We start from the raw sequence: 14,861 nt of genomic DNA on the forward strand, positions 1-14,861 counted from the left end.
ATTTCATAAATCATCTCCTTTCATTGCATCATACGCAGTGAACCATATCTGAGAATCAAGGAAGGACAAGTCAGTCTCGTCTCAAAAATAGTTTATTAACAATGTTCATGTTAGCCTTAGCTACAACACTTCCTGTTTACAAAGCATCGTGACAATACGCTTAATATAAATCTGGATTCTTTATCCTTTCAAATGCTTCCAGAGAAAGAAAGACAAGCTGCACAACTGAGCTGAATCTGTTTCCAAAGCTGTGTGTGCGCTTACTGTCAAGACCAATGTTTTTCTCATGCATGCATCAACATCACAACATGATCTGTTACAGCAGTATTGTTCATGCTCCTGGTGACATGTTTAACACGAGACCCTCTGCAGCTCCGAGAGGCTTTCATCAGAATGCTGTGAAAGCTATTCCACTATCTACTCCGACCTAATCCCCAGGAATTCCTTGACTTCATTAAGCTTGTGAACATCATACCACAACTATGAAACACATATCTTAAAACCCATGTTTTAATTGATAAAAAGCCTTTAAGAGATTTAAGAATCAGTTTCTCCTTGTTGGTGTGCTTGTTTACCACATAGCGTAAAGCATAGAGCTAGAAAGATGTAAGGTAACAACATTAATATGGTGCTGTTTGTATGTTGTAGCTTCTCCACTTCGTCAAATGTGCTTGGTTAGAATAAAGTGGCAGGTGGTTAGGTCTGTTGCCTTTACTGGTTTTCTTGAAAGATCACATGCATGATCAAAGACATCACACATTTCAACGTCCTCCCTCCTTGAGACGGGCAGCAACAAGTAACCGAGGGACATGAAGAGTACAGGAATGAGCTGCAGAAGGAATGCCATAAGGAGTGTGAGCCTGAGGACAGTCACTGGGCTCTCCAGGTGTTGTATATCAAGCCGCTGTATTTCCAGGAAAACTATCTCAATGGAGTATTCTGAGAGGACCACGTGGACGGTCTATGACGTGTCTTCAAAGGCTGCTTTAAGTACATTTCACAATATTCTGTCTCTTTTAACTTGAGGCATAACATATCAAACACAACATAAATCAGGATATATATATACAGATGAATAAACCCAGTTGCACTAACTTTTTTGGCAGTAATACACAACTCTTAAACATCAGAGATACACTTTATAGCTACAGATGAATGATTTTCCTTAAAGAGGATGCAAGTTATGTAATTTTCCTGTAATTCATTTGTGATGAGCAAGGACATTTGTGTTACCTATCATATCAGGCAATATAATAAAGATTAGTCTGCATATATGGATTCTAAATCTATATGTTGTTATAAGGACTGAAAGCTTAGGAAACCTATGATGTGTGGAGCCATTCAAAGAACTAAGATGAGTGAAACATGACTCACTCTTGACCTTGTTGGCATGGCGCCCTGGTCTATGCGGTCTGGGAGAGAACCACCAAAGGCACACCACAACAGAGAAGGCACCAGGCAAAAACAAACTCCTCACGGACCTGACTACACTCCTCTCAAACATTTAAAGAATGTCACTGGACTGGAAACATCCACACGCAAAGGCTAACAGCTTTTTTAAACATTATTTCCAACACTCAGCTGACCCGACCAGCTCACAGAGTCCAAGGGCAGGCTCAATGAAACTGTAGCAGAGTAAAACACACAATCCCTTGTTACGCCAGCCTTAGGCTTTTCTCTCTGTTTCAGCTGGGTCTTCTTTCTGTTTGTCCTTACAGTCATTGTGCATATCTGGGTCATATTGGCCTGTTCTCATCCCCTCCATCTAACTGCACAGATCAGCAATAGTTACAAACTACTTATCAAATCTTATATGTCATTATTATTTGTAGTTATTCTCTTTACCCTAATTGAGCAGGGCAAATGTTGAGGGAATGCAACACAAATGACACAAGCAACCCTTTGTTGTGCTCGATGAGGCGACAGCACTGAAAGCCTTACTTGTGGCTTTGCTCAGGTTAACCAAATACAACACTGGCTACAGCACAATGGAGAGACCCTCATCTGAGATGTTAGCTAGCTAAAAGCATGAGAAATAGATGGTGGTGTACAAACTTTAAAAAAAAAAAAGAAGGCACTAGCTCTTATGTTCAGAAGCATGACAGACTGGAGACATGAAGACTTTATACAGGCTAAGAGGGACACTGCTAAAGCTTATGAAGAAAACAATATTGCGTTACAATATGTCACTGCCTTGTTACATCAAAACAAAAAAGAAGTATGAACAATTTAAGTAAGAGTAAAGATAGATTTTGAAATAAAAAACAAGCAAATCAAACTTTAAATATTCAATTCTATCACTGTTGTAATATAGACAAAGTTAATTTCCTGTATTCAGTTGTAATGTGAGATACAGTACTAAGATGCCATTTAGTAAAAGGTAAGTCCTTTTTTTTATTTTTTATTTTTATTTTTTTTTTTAAATGGGATTCTTTATTTCCTATTGGTCAGCTGATCCCCGGGTGTCCGGTCTGCTCACAGCAGCGGGCAGCCGCGTCTCTTGGTGCGCTTTCGGACCTGCAGCGCTGCTCTAGTGGCCATCTCAAAAACTTCCCGCACGCCGTCCTTGGTCTTGGCGGAGCACTCCAAGTAGCCAAAAGCCCCGATCCTGGTGATCATGTCCTTGCCTTCTTCTGCCTTCACTGGCTCCTGTGTGGGTAGAGCAGGGATAGTTAGAGACTATTGAAAAACGTATCAATAGTCTTCAAATTAATCATGATTAATCAACAGTTTTGGGGTAGTTACTCAAAAAAAAGTCATGCCTTACTAAATTACTCATTGCTGAAAGTAATTATTTACACAACTACTGACATTACTTATGGACTACTCTGTAACATCACCTGAGATGCACCACAAGTCAAATGACAAAGAAATATATAAAGTTCAACCTCATTTATGCCCAGATCCGCACACATCTTTAAACTAAGCACAATACTGTACAAGACCTCTGCTCTTTCATTCATGTTTTCTTTGGCTCAGTTTCCATCGTGGCATAACCCTGGTCCAGGCAGCTTGCAAATGTGTTCCTGTCTGATGGCAGCCGGGGACGTTTGATTTATCCGTCCCCCCGCTATGCATATAGTTGAAAAGTTACGCAAGTAACAAAATCATTTTGTGCTTAGTAACTGCAATGTAGTTACATTACTGCCTTACAGATAAATGTATTCTGATTACAGTAACGCACATCACAGAAGTTTTTTGTTAGATTTCAAATCGATTGACACCACTAGTATAGAATAATCATATTTGTGATTACACATTCATCAGTACCTGAGAAAACATGCAAACAAAGCAGCCCCTTGAGCTTTATTAATGCAGTGCTGTCATCACTCTGAACGCCTGGTGTAGCTATATTTGTCGTGAATTTTAACATAAATGTTTTTCATAGAACTTTACAAATTGAACCTATTGAAAGGTCTCCACACTGCACAAATCGTCAGGCGTTTGGTGACCGAGTTTTGAAGAGGATCCCACTTGTACCTGATCAACAGTTAATTGACCTTCAATGCTCTCTGTACCTGCTTCATCTTGGCCAGCTCTCTCCGTGTGTGCTCATCGTTCCTCAGGTCCTTCTTGTTCCCCACAAGGATGATGGGAACATTGGGACAGAAGTGCTTAACCTCAGGCGACCACTTCTCAGGGATATTTTCTGTCCCGGGAGAGAGACAAGAAGTGAGCAGAAAACACAAGGGAGGAGGGGGTTGGGGCTATAAAAAGGGACAGGCGGTGCAGAGTCACGGAGCTTCTCATGATGGATTGCTCTGCAGAATGCCTAGGCACCGATGTTTTTAGCTGCACTAATCCTACTTCCCATCAAGACTATTAAGCGTTTAACAAACAGCTAAGCTGATATGAACTGCCTTGATTTAGTGAAGATAAACAAGATAACAATAGGAGTATATCATGTATTTTATTTACGTTTTCTGTTCTTTTGTTGTCCAAAAGACCACTGTATATCCGCAGTTCCTTACCTAAACTGTCGGGGCTGTCGATGGAGAAGCACATGAGGATGACGTCTGTGTCAGGGTAGGAGAGAGGCCTCAACCTGTCGTAGTCCTCTTGGCCTGCAGTATCCCACAGCGCCAACTCCACCTGGGAGAAAAGGAGTAAAACACTTTAAAAAGCAGTAGACTTACAAAAATACAAATATTTGACACACAAAAGTGGATTCTTCTTGGTTTTACAGTGACTCTCCACACACACACACACAAATGTATCCAGCCACGATATCATTGGTGATCATGTTTCTTTTCTCATATTTGAAGAGCAGTGAATATTTTAAGTATGAGGTATGAACCTTGAGGCATGTGGTGTGTGTTTCTTTTCCAGCAGTCAATACTTTAAATACCAGCAGGTAAATTATGTGAGGACTGTTTTAACTCTGGACATGCAGCGTGCATTCTGATCATAACGTCTGATTTGTGTAAGTTACTCCAGCTGTGTTCCTTCTTTAGATATCTGCTTCCCCTCACCACTGCAGCTCTGACCTAATCAGCTTTATAAGGCCGTTATGTTCTCTGTTCTGTTCAGGGACTGTCCTCATCCCATCACACCACTGATTTATTCAATTAAGGAAAGTGGGAGATTAGCAAGCACCCAACCAGATACCTTCTGTCCCTGTAAGGGCATTAACAGCCGCTCTTCACTCTGTTCTCACACTGGCTCACAGTGGGAAATATGGTCCAAAGTTTTAAATACTGGAAATGGCTGAAGGACAATAGATTGTGGTGAGTGCACAGAGAGCGCAAGCATCAGTCTACGGTCCCAAAATAGAGGTTTGCAGAGGCAGCGGGTGGGAGGTGGCAGCACACTGTTGAGACATAGCCAGAGTTATGCTCCCACTGGATTTTTTTTTTAAAAAAGCTGCCGAGGAAGAAAGGAAAGGGAAAAAAAGCAGCTATTTTTAGAGTCTGCTCAATCCACTGAAGGTGAGAGGATGAACATGTTTTTGTCCTTGAGGGGAGGATGCAAATGAAGGGTCTTCGAACACAAACTGAATCCAGCTGGGGAATCTCTCATGGGACGACCATCCTCTTTAAAAGTTTGAGATGACCCCCTCTCGAACGACGTCCACCATGGATCCCTAACTTTATATTTCCTGTCCAGAACACAACAGTTAACCCTTCCCCCCCATCTAAGTGCGAACAGGACAGGAAATGAGAGACGTTTATCGGGCAGAAGGGTCCTGGTGAGAGGGGGGGGGATTGCCAGCAGTCATCCCTGTTCCCTGTCTGAACAGGAAGCTGAGAAGTACAGTCATTTCCTGTTTTGCCCAGTGGTGATCCTGCAGCGGTGGTCGGATCAAGAGGACAAAAGCTCATAACAACTTCAAGCCATCTGTGGATCAGAATCCAACCCGCTGACTACGATTTTAGACATCAAACACTTCATGTTCATATCAGTGTGCTAAACTTGGATGATGAAAATCCAAGTTCCACATGTTTGTCCCAAATTCAAAACATGCGGCTCACTATAGCCCACTACTCTATAATATATACAATTGTGAATCAATGAACCTGATTTCAAACACACAAAATGTAACTTACCATTTGCTAAACCCCTCCCCCATGCAGTGGTTGTCCAATCTGAGCTTTCTGATTTGGATATTTCTACGTTCAAGAGGTGTTCATTGGACTGGATTTGTGAAAATTCTTTTATATTTTAAAAGAGATATTGAACATTTTAAAATACAAAAAATGAATTAGAAATCTAACTTTAGCCAAACAATGGGGGGGATTTCCCTCATCATATTCTACATGGATCATAAACATGGTGAGGTTACTGCTTTACTTTCCTGAGACAAGCATCCTTGGTCTTTTAGTTCAATGTCATGTATGTAGCCAGCACTTTCATATTTATGACCTTGTTTAATGCTAATGGTAAATTAGGTTACAAACCTGTTTTCCGTCAACCTCAATGTCAGCGATGTAGTTCTCAAACACTGTCGGGACGTAGACTTCAGGAAACTGGTCTTTACTGAAAACGATAAGAAGACAGGTTTTCCCGCAAGCTCCATCACCGACAATCACCAGCTTTTTCCGGATGGCTGCCATCTCTGCTGGGAAACAAGAGAGGGGTTTTCACAAGAATTTGTCAAACAGAAATTCAAAAAAGTGTTCCGTGTCAATTATCAAGAGTCCTACAAAGACAAAAACTACTTTTTTGCCCTCTTGGGAGATTCCACTTGTTATGCTTTAGGAACAAGCCCAACAGTCGCACTGCAGATATTTAAATAATTTATAAAACATAACCGGAACATAATGTTGTACAAAACTTTTCCTGTCTCCAGGGCGACCGCTCTGACAGCTGACTGACAGTCCTGCCTCACCCCTGAGGGAGGGCTCTGGAGGACTACTTGGTGTCCTAGAGCAGACAAAACACGGCCCTGCTTCTGATCTCTACAGCTGCTTCTTCAGGAATACTCTGATAGTAGACAATATCCTAATCCTCTCAAAACAAGAGCTCAACCTGCACCTGGGTGTTCCAGTGCTAAACTGGAAATGCTTACATGTGGTTTACAGAGTTGTGGGTGTATGAACTACAAAAGAAAACATTTCCATGCAAGTATTTACCACGAAAAACAAAACCATTTCAAAACATAGGTGGATGCATGCTTTTGCCAGTTTCCAGTTTCCTGTGCACAATCTTCTTCACGAGGGCACTCACTTATCAGGGGACATTAATCCTTCAGTGCTCCCGGCAAAACTTTTCAGCCCCAACGCCCATTTTTAATATCTGCTTCGATGCATACCACACCATAACTATTAGAGACGTGTCATTAAGATCATCACAAAAACAGACTGAAATTATTTATCAAACTAATGCTTGGTTTCAGTACAGATCAGGGGATTGGCAAATCCATCTAAGTTGCTTGCTAAAAAAAAAACAGGGCTGGGGGATAAAATGTGTATTTCAATCTTCTGACATTTAAAACTACCTGCCAACATTTACATAGTCCGAACCAATCATCAGCCAGAGTTTATGTTGTAAAAGAAAATTAAAAGACAGCATATATTGCATGTATTCTATATAACTAATTGTTTGATATTTTTGGGGAAATGTGCATATTTGCTTTATTGCAGAGATTTGAATGATAAGATTGAAACTACTTATGTCGGTTGAAAAACATTTGAAAGCTACCACCAGCAGACAGTTAGCTTAGCTCGAAGAATGTGTGCTAAGCTACAGTATAGGCCAAAACAGCTGCACAATTCCCAGAGCATCAAGTGTTATGATGTTGTGTTTTGTCCAACCAACAGTTTTGACAAGACCACCAAATGCATGTTTGTAACACTGGGACATATGTGTTGCTTTATTTATTTTTCAATAAAATCAATCAAAAGATCATCTGATCACTTTATCTAGTTTCCTTATAGCTGCAGCTCTTTTAAACTGTGTGTTATTGTGTATGGATATTAGTGCCAAAATAACAGAATAAGATATAACAGATCTGAAATAAAGGCTTATAAATATGTATATTCATAAATTATGTAAGAGTACAGTAGATACATTTTATGAACAAATGGCTTTAGTAAAGAAAAATAAAGGATACAAGGGAGGAAATTGTTACCCGGCCATGTTTCCATGGATATTCAGACTTGGCATAACCCATGCTAAGATGCTGGATGTGTGGGCTTGTTTGACAGCTGTATTCAAATCTTGGTTGTATCCCTTCTTATGTGAACTCTGGTCGTGGTTTGTTATTGCCTTTCTGTTGCACAAAGGCCCACTCACTCTGGTGTAGCTATGCCAACAACTTATTTTTATTTGGCTGTTCTGTCAAATATGTCCTACATGTTTAATATGTATTGAAATACAAAGCATTGGAAGAAAAGCCACTGAATAAAATGTAAAATGACGACCAAAAGTGATCACTTTAGCTGCAGTTGCAAATGCTTCGACAATGAGATACTTTACTGATTCCAGAGAAACTGCACAGTGGAGCTGCAATGATAAGTCAACTTATCAATGTTAATATCGTTACAAACTATTTTGACGATTGATTCATTGTTAGTTAGTAAGTACATTTTTATGCACAAATCCCCTTCAATATGAAGTGTTCTGCTTTTCACTGTTTTATATCATATCACACTTATATTTAAGTTTAGACGGACAAAACAACACATTTGAGGATGACCACTTGAACTTTGAAGAAAACAGCGATAGGCGTTTTTCACTATCTTTTTACACTTTATAGACGATAAAAGTGAACAGAAAAAAACCCTACTGTAGCCCTTTTATTTCCCAGAGATTGTCTGCGCTAGATGATGAGTTCAAAACAAGACAAGTGGGAGATAGCAGCGCTGAGGCCTCAGAAGCTCACACTGTGAAACAATCCATTTCCTGTTCTGGTCAGCCGGGAGGAGCTTTTGGCTGCAGTTCTGTTTGGACAGGCCCCTTCAGAGCGGGACACCGAGAGGGCTGCCAGAGGCAACGCAACACATGAAGTACACAAGCATGCTTTATACTCACACACACAGTACATGGACATGTCCCAGTGTTTCCCCTACCATTGTCTTGGCGCCCCGCCAACGGAGCCCCGTGCCCCCCAGAAATTCCAGGTGTTTTTTTATTTTTAATAATACATATTTATAGCACCAAATTGCAACTAATCTATCCACTGTCACTTTTCACATTGAACATGTGCTCTTTTATTACATAAACTTTCATTTTAAGTTATGAGTTTAGTGTTTTTGACCCTAAGAAACACTGATGCATTAATCAATAACAATAATCCACAGCTCCTCTCTGCTCCAGAGGATTTAAAAAAACTAAATATCCCAACAACACTGAGCTGCATGATGAGACAGACACTGACGGGCTGTCAGGAGAGAGAGAGAGAGAGAGAGAGAGAGAGAGAGAGAGAGAGAGAGAGAGAGAGAGAGAGAGAGAGAGAGAGAGAGAGAGAGAGAGAGAGAGAGAGAGAGAAAGAGAGCTTCTGCTAATTTCTCCCGTGTTATTATCCAAAGTTAATGTAAACTTGAATAATGTACTTCATATGTATTATGTTGGTTGTTGTTTGTGGAAGCGCCATTGAATGAGCTCCATTAACTGAGTTGTAAACATCACTTTAAATGGAAGATCCCCATAGCCCCCACCCACTCGATCAGATCGGCGATCAGTATCGGCCAATACTGATTCCGGCAATCGGCCCCAACATTGGCGATCGGAGCATCCCTCTCCGACACATTCAAAAACGTTGTCTAATTTCTGACTGATGCCCTTTATTTAGGTGCTAATGGATACAAATGACAGCAAAGGCTGAGGAGGAAGTTAAGGTGGTTGCTAATAGTAACCAATTACATGGCGCCGTCATCCAGTTAAAGTCTGTTCCACACGTTAGAGCCAGTATTCATCTTCTTCACCATCCTGATGCAATCACAACATGTGAATGCGCCCCTCTGATCTGCAGCTAGTATTAGCTGACTGACCTTTGACCTCCACACTTCTGAATAAAAGCTACGGTGTAACTAGCGATTTACCGCCCTAACGAAAGCGGTGACAGAGCAGAAAAGGTTCAACATGATTCTTTTGGCTCTACATAACCGTTACTCAGATCAGGGTGCAGACACTTTCATTTACCTGTCAGAGTGACTTTACACCACACAACTGAGATGTATCCAGAGGAGCAAAAATGCTCTCTCATATTTATAAAGTCTTCAATCATGCAGAGGTTGAATGATGAGCATGAACAGCGAGACAGCAGGAACACTGTTTGCATGTTAAAACATCAGAAGAGATACATGCAAAGATAACACAATAACACTGACGAATATGTTGTTTTAACACAGGTCCGATTAAATCCCTACATGATGCAAGCAGTTCTACCAAGAACTGATTTTCCTTTTCCCTATTGTTCCATTCAAATACAAGAATGAAGAGGTACAACTTTTAATTTATTCCATCTCATTTATTTACTCTTCTCCGGACTAAACTGAGATTGTGATTGCTCAAACAGGGCTGGCTAAACAGGTGGCACACCTCAATGACATCATTTAGAAGAGTAGTTTTTGGAAATAGGATTATCTGCTTTCTTGAGTTACATGAGAAGATCGATACCAGTCTCGAGTCTGTACTATAAATATGAAACTACCCACAGCAGCATGTTAGCTTGGTTTAGCATCGAATGAGAGACTATAGGCTGGCTTTGTCCCAAATCTGCCCACCAGCACCTCTTAAGTTAACTACTTAACATACATTATTTTGCTTGTTCAATCCATACTTCCAAAACAAAGATGGAAAGATAACACATTGTGATATTACGAGAGGTTGGGGGTTGTTACGTCAACAAGTTCTGACACAATTTGACAGTTAATCAATTAGTCAGAAAACTGAATATCAATTACCAACCATTTTGATCATTTCTGTTCATCAGTAAAGCTTGCCAGGCATTAGCTTCCTTATCTATAGCAATTTGTTGTTTTGTTTTCTAAAACATTTTAAAACTGTAATGCCTTAAGGATTTTAAATGGTTGGTCTGACAAATAAAGTAAACTCAAGATAAATGTTTCCCTATATTTGGATGTTTGATTCACTTAAAGGTGGGGTATGTAATTTTGGAGAAACCGGCTCGAGTGCGCTAGAATTTGAAAATACATAGCCGGAGAAAACCTGCTACTTCCTCACAGAGCCCCTCCTCCAACACACACGAACGCGCACATGACCAATGAGGGCACAAGATAAGTTTGTGCACAGGTGGAAGGCTGACAGGCAGGTAGGCCATCCAGTTACTTTAGACAAATGATTGGTCGTGCTTTTTACAGTACTACGGCTTCCACAGATGACATTTTTTATGGATTTGTTGTCAAAGCACTTCAGATATTCATTGCTATCGGGATGTTAAGAGCATTCCATGGAATATAACAAAAAGTGTATCTCGAGCCGGTTTCTCAAACTTACCTACCTTACCTTTAACAGTTATCCAAAGAAAAGTTAATATTGAAAATAGTAAGATCAATAAGTAAGTGAACATAAACAAATATTATAACAATAACTGATGGATGCCGTTGCAGTATGTGTGAGTAAGCCACTAAGCAATATAGCAGACAAAGTGTAAAGTTAAAACTTTAAGACTCATACAACTTGATCCAAAACACAACGTTAGCAGCCTTAAACATAGGAAAGCAAATGTAAATATACAACTACTTGGGTAACACTTTCTCTAAGGAGGTTTGCTGAGGCTTAAAGCAGCCAACAGGAGCTATGCAATGAGCTGAGCAGTTGGCACGGAGCAGAGCGTGACTGTAGGTAGAGCTGCCTTTCAATCCTTATACGAGTTTTAATTAAAACACAATGTTGAATGTAGACACACACATCCAACCAATAAACAAGTTCTTCCTGCATGATGACTTCCTGCAAACATTACAAACAATGAGTCAAAGTGTGATTATGTTGGTCTTCCGACATGCATCTCTTTCTTATACACGACACTGGACTCAGTAAGATCAGCCAAGAACATTGAAGAGTTATATCCTAGATTTGTGCCATTACAAAAGCGTTGTCATTGAGCTCAAGTAGTAGATTATAGGCTTCATAACAAACAGAGGAATAAAGCCAAGGCTGGATATCGACTGTGGGTGACAGATAAACATTTGCCCAGAGATCACAAGTCCAACCTAAATATCTATTGGACAAGATCAAACGCTAAACTTAACTTCACTATGAAAGTGACTTTTAAAGTACTTTAGGGATGTGATTTTTACAGCAAAGCCCCTTGTTTGGCGACTAAACTACTTAGTTAGTTGTTTTTTCAATAAATACAAGCTAACGGACTGTTTTGGCATTTTAAAACCGAGGGAAACATTTGGATATGAAGGGTCGTCAGATCTCTGTGAGATATGGGCCAAAGTTCATAAACTGGCAAAGGTTGTGGCTGACACAGAGCAGACAGCCTGTGACTCAGTCTGCCTGCACCACCTTTAACCAGGGTGTTAAACATCTTATCTGACTGAAGCTGACATCAGATCACATGCGGGATCAGACGTTGGGTGGTTACTCAAAAAACATATCTCACAAGAAAGCTTCAGGCTGTTTCAGATCAGGCTTTTATGGATAAGATGCAGAGATTCCTGGGTAAGACTTGCACTTAAGTGCATCAAATTGAAATGGGAGTCTGTTACACAACAGCAGGAGTTTATACAGAGGATCAGGCCAGCCTCTTACATTCTTTGGGCGTTTTGTTACAAACACATCAGCTGCACTGTTCCACTGAGTAATGCCTTTACTGGTACACCCATGGAAATTACAGAATGTCCCACAAGTCAAACAGCCCATGAAATAAAACCATGTAGGAATTCGGCCTCCTGAGGACACTAACCAAGGCTTTTTATCCATGTCTATGTCAATGATATATTCGACAATAAAAAAAAATTGAAGCAATGTTCAATGTTTACGAATGGACATTTTTAAATGAATGACTAGCAACCTGGTTACGTTTACAGCATGGGCCCAGCAGCAATATATAAATAAACTGAAAGAAGGTACTCCTGCCCGTAAAGCCTATTGAGGAAGTAGGGCAAGACAGGAGAGTTGAGGCAGCCTGGAGCGTGTTATCCAAAGTCAAAAACAAGAGGCAGAGGACACACCGCTGTGAGAGAAACAACACCTCATGACTCACTTTGTGTTCAATAGCTGAGGACATTAGCAGACATGCCAGATCTGGTTGTTCCTCCAGGGACAATATTTGTATTATGAATACATCAGGCAGTTACTTTCTATTTTAATTCAACAAACATTTGATCTATAATGTCAAGATTTGTTTATATTTAAATGACCATCCGGGACAATTAAGATTTATATTTTTCACCAATTTCTTAAATGTTTAGGGCTACAACTATATTTATTTTTAGTTAAATCAACGTCTTTAAAATGTTGACAATCACAATTTCCCATGGCCTATTTCAAAATATTCAAATATCTTGTTTTAGTCTGACTTCGAGTCCATAACCCAGACATATTATATATTTACTAAAGTTAAATATAAAATAAGCAGCAAAGGTTCATATCCAAGAAAGTGGAACCAGAGACTAATAGCAGTTTTCGCCTGATGAAATTATTTAAACAATTATTCCATTACCGAAACACTGGCATTCCTAATTGAATTGATTTCTTAAAAACTACGTTTTTCCGTCAACATATACCCGCAAGTGTATTCACAATATGTAAGCATTGAGGCCACATGTTGGTTACTTGTCAAATGCATTAGAACATGTTCAAGAGAATGAGGACAATATATTGTCATCTTTCATGAATGGTACATTTGACAACCATTTTCTTTCACTTACGTTCCTCCCAAACATATTCAAGGTTAAATAATCATCCTTTTGCACACTTGTCTATGTTGTATCATCTTGTTCCAGCACTACATTAGGGCCTATATGACATGTAGTATACCTAGTGAAATGCCCAAACCCATGACTCCAAATTTGTAATGGCTGCTGCACCAATGGACATATTTTGTTGAGCATCATTGTATCCACATTTCACGTAAAATAAGCCTGACATATCTGTGACTGTGCCATGTCAACTCACATTTCAAATAAAGAAGTTAGCATTTGGACAATGCTTGGCTGCACACCGTGAGTTTATTATGACTGACTAGCGGCTCAGTGGGGGTTAAGAGGTTAAGATACTGTAAGTAAGCCAACTTGGTTGTTTCAGCCTAAATAACTCACCAGATTGAACTCTCCACATATTCGGTTGTGTGTGCAAATCATTGTAGGCAGTTAAAACAACGCCATCTAAGAGTTGTGAGTGTTAAGGATGAAGAAATTAAGTGTTCCCGGGATTAGAAATGGCTCATTAGGAGATTTGCATGCGGAGTGTCGTATTGAGGTCGCAGCAAGTACCAACAGCATCTCGGCTTTGACTTTAAAACTAATAACAACGAAGCTATCAACAGTTGCCCTCAAACTCACACTGGATATCATTTTTAATTTATGAGGGATTTAACTACTACCTGAGCAGAGAAAAGGACGATGTGTCAGGGCAAGCCACCACCTTGTTCTCTCACCAAAGTAAGTGAGAGATAATTAAACTGTCGACTTGAGTCAAACAACAACATTTAGGCAAAATACGCAACAGATTCCGTTTCATAATTACCTGTTAGCAGCCGGAAGAGAAGTTTTTATAAATGTTAATCCTTGTGCTTTTCTCTGGGTCGTGGCACACACATACACACACTGTATGCTTGCTGCAGTATTCGCAAATTGTAAAGACGAGCAGAGAACCTCCCACACACCCCAGCGAGAACCAAGGCCAGGCTAATTGACGAGTGATTCCGTTTAGGACTTTCAAAATAAAAGAGGCATGTCGTCAAAGTGAAGTTGTTCAAAAATATCTAGTTAATACGACAACAACAACAACAATGATACAAATAACAACACAAATAAAACATAACAAATACAAAATTATTATTATTATTATTATTATAATAATACAAACACAAATAAACAAGTGGTTAATTGTCTCAAAATGTTTTCAATTACTTGCAAATGTGTACCACTAAAGTACAGTATCAACTAGGTCCCTGTTTTTTACGATACACAATCTTGTGTTCTAATATTATTTCCTATGGTGCATTTACTAAATAGTAGACAAGTAGAGGAAATTGGTTGTATAACTAGTATAGTATTCTGAGTCCCAATAGTAATATAATGTGTAATGTGTATAAGCCAATACTGTACAAATGTTTTCAATCAACTGCCAAACTAGAGACACAGAAGGTTTCTCATTTCTCTAATTCCCCTCCTCGACTCCCCTCCTTGATTCCTATCCTCGTGTCTTAGTCCCGTCCACAGGAGATGCGAGCGGAGTAGTCGAGGAGAGGAACCGAGGAGAGAGGAGGGGAAGCAGCAGGCGGT

At 39.9% G+C, this 14,861-nt stretch overlaps 1 protein-coding gene across 2 annotated transcripts; it reads right to left on the minus strand.

Annotated features, from left to right (window-relative positions):
• Window positions 1-74: 74 nt before the first annotated feature.
• On the minus strand, window positions 75-14,225 carry LOC117446665 (rho-related GTP-binding protein RhoC). 2 transcript variants are annotated; one of them, XM_034082985.2, is made up of 5 exons: window positions 14,101-14,225; window positions 5,898-6,055; window positions 3,972-4,092; window positions 3,519-3,649; window positions 75-2,649 (listed from the first exon to the last, which is right to left on the minus strand). In XM_034082985.2, the coding sequence occupies exons 2-5, from the start codon at window positions 6,051-6,053 to the stop codon at window positions 2,476-2,478; spliced, it is 582 nt and encodes a 193-aa protein (XP_033938876.1). In that variant the 5' UTR covers window positions 6,054-6,055; window positions 14,101-14,225; the 3' UTR covers window positions 75-2,475. The 2 variants fall into 2 exon arrangements, with proteins under 2 accessions (XP_033938876.1, XP_033938875.1); XM_034082984.2 differs by having other exon boundaries at window positions 5,898-6,058.
• Window positions 14,226-14,861: the final 636 nt, after the last annotated feature.

This window comes from Pseudochaenichthys georgianus, chromosome 5, assembly GCF_902827115.2.
Source record: "Pseudochaenichthys georgianus chromosome 5, fPseGeo1.2, whole genome shotgun sequence".
In the NCBI taxonomy this organism is placed as follows: Eukaryota; Metazoa; Chordata; class Actinopteri; order Perciformes; family Channichthyidae; genus Pseudochaenichthys; species Pseudochaenichthys georgianus.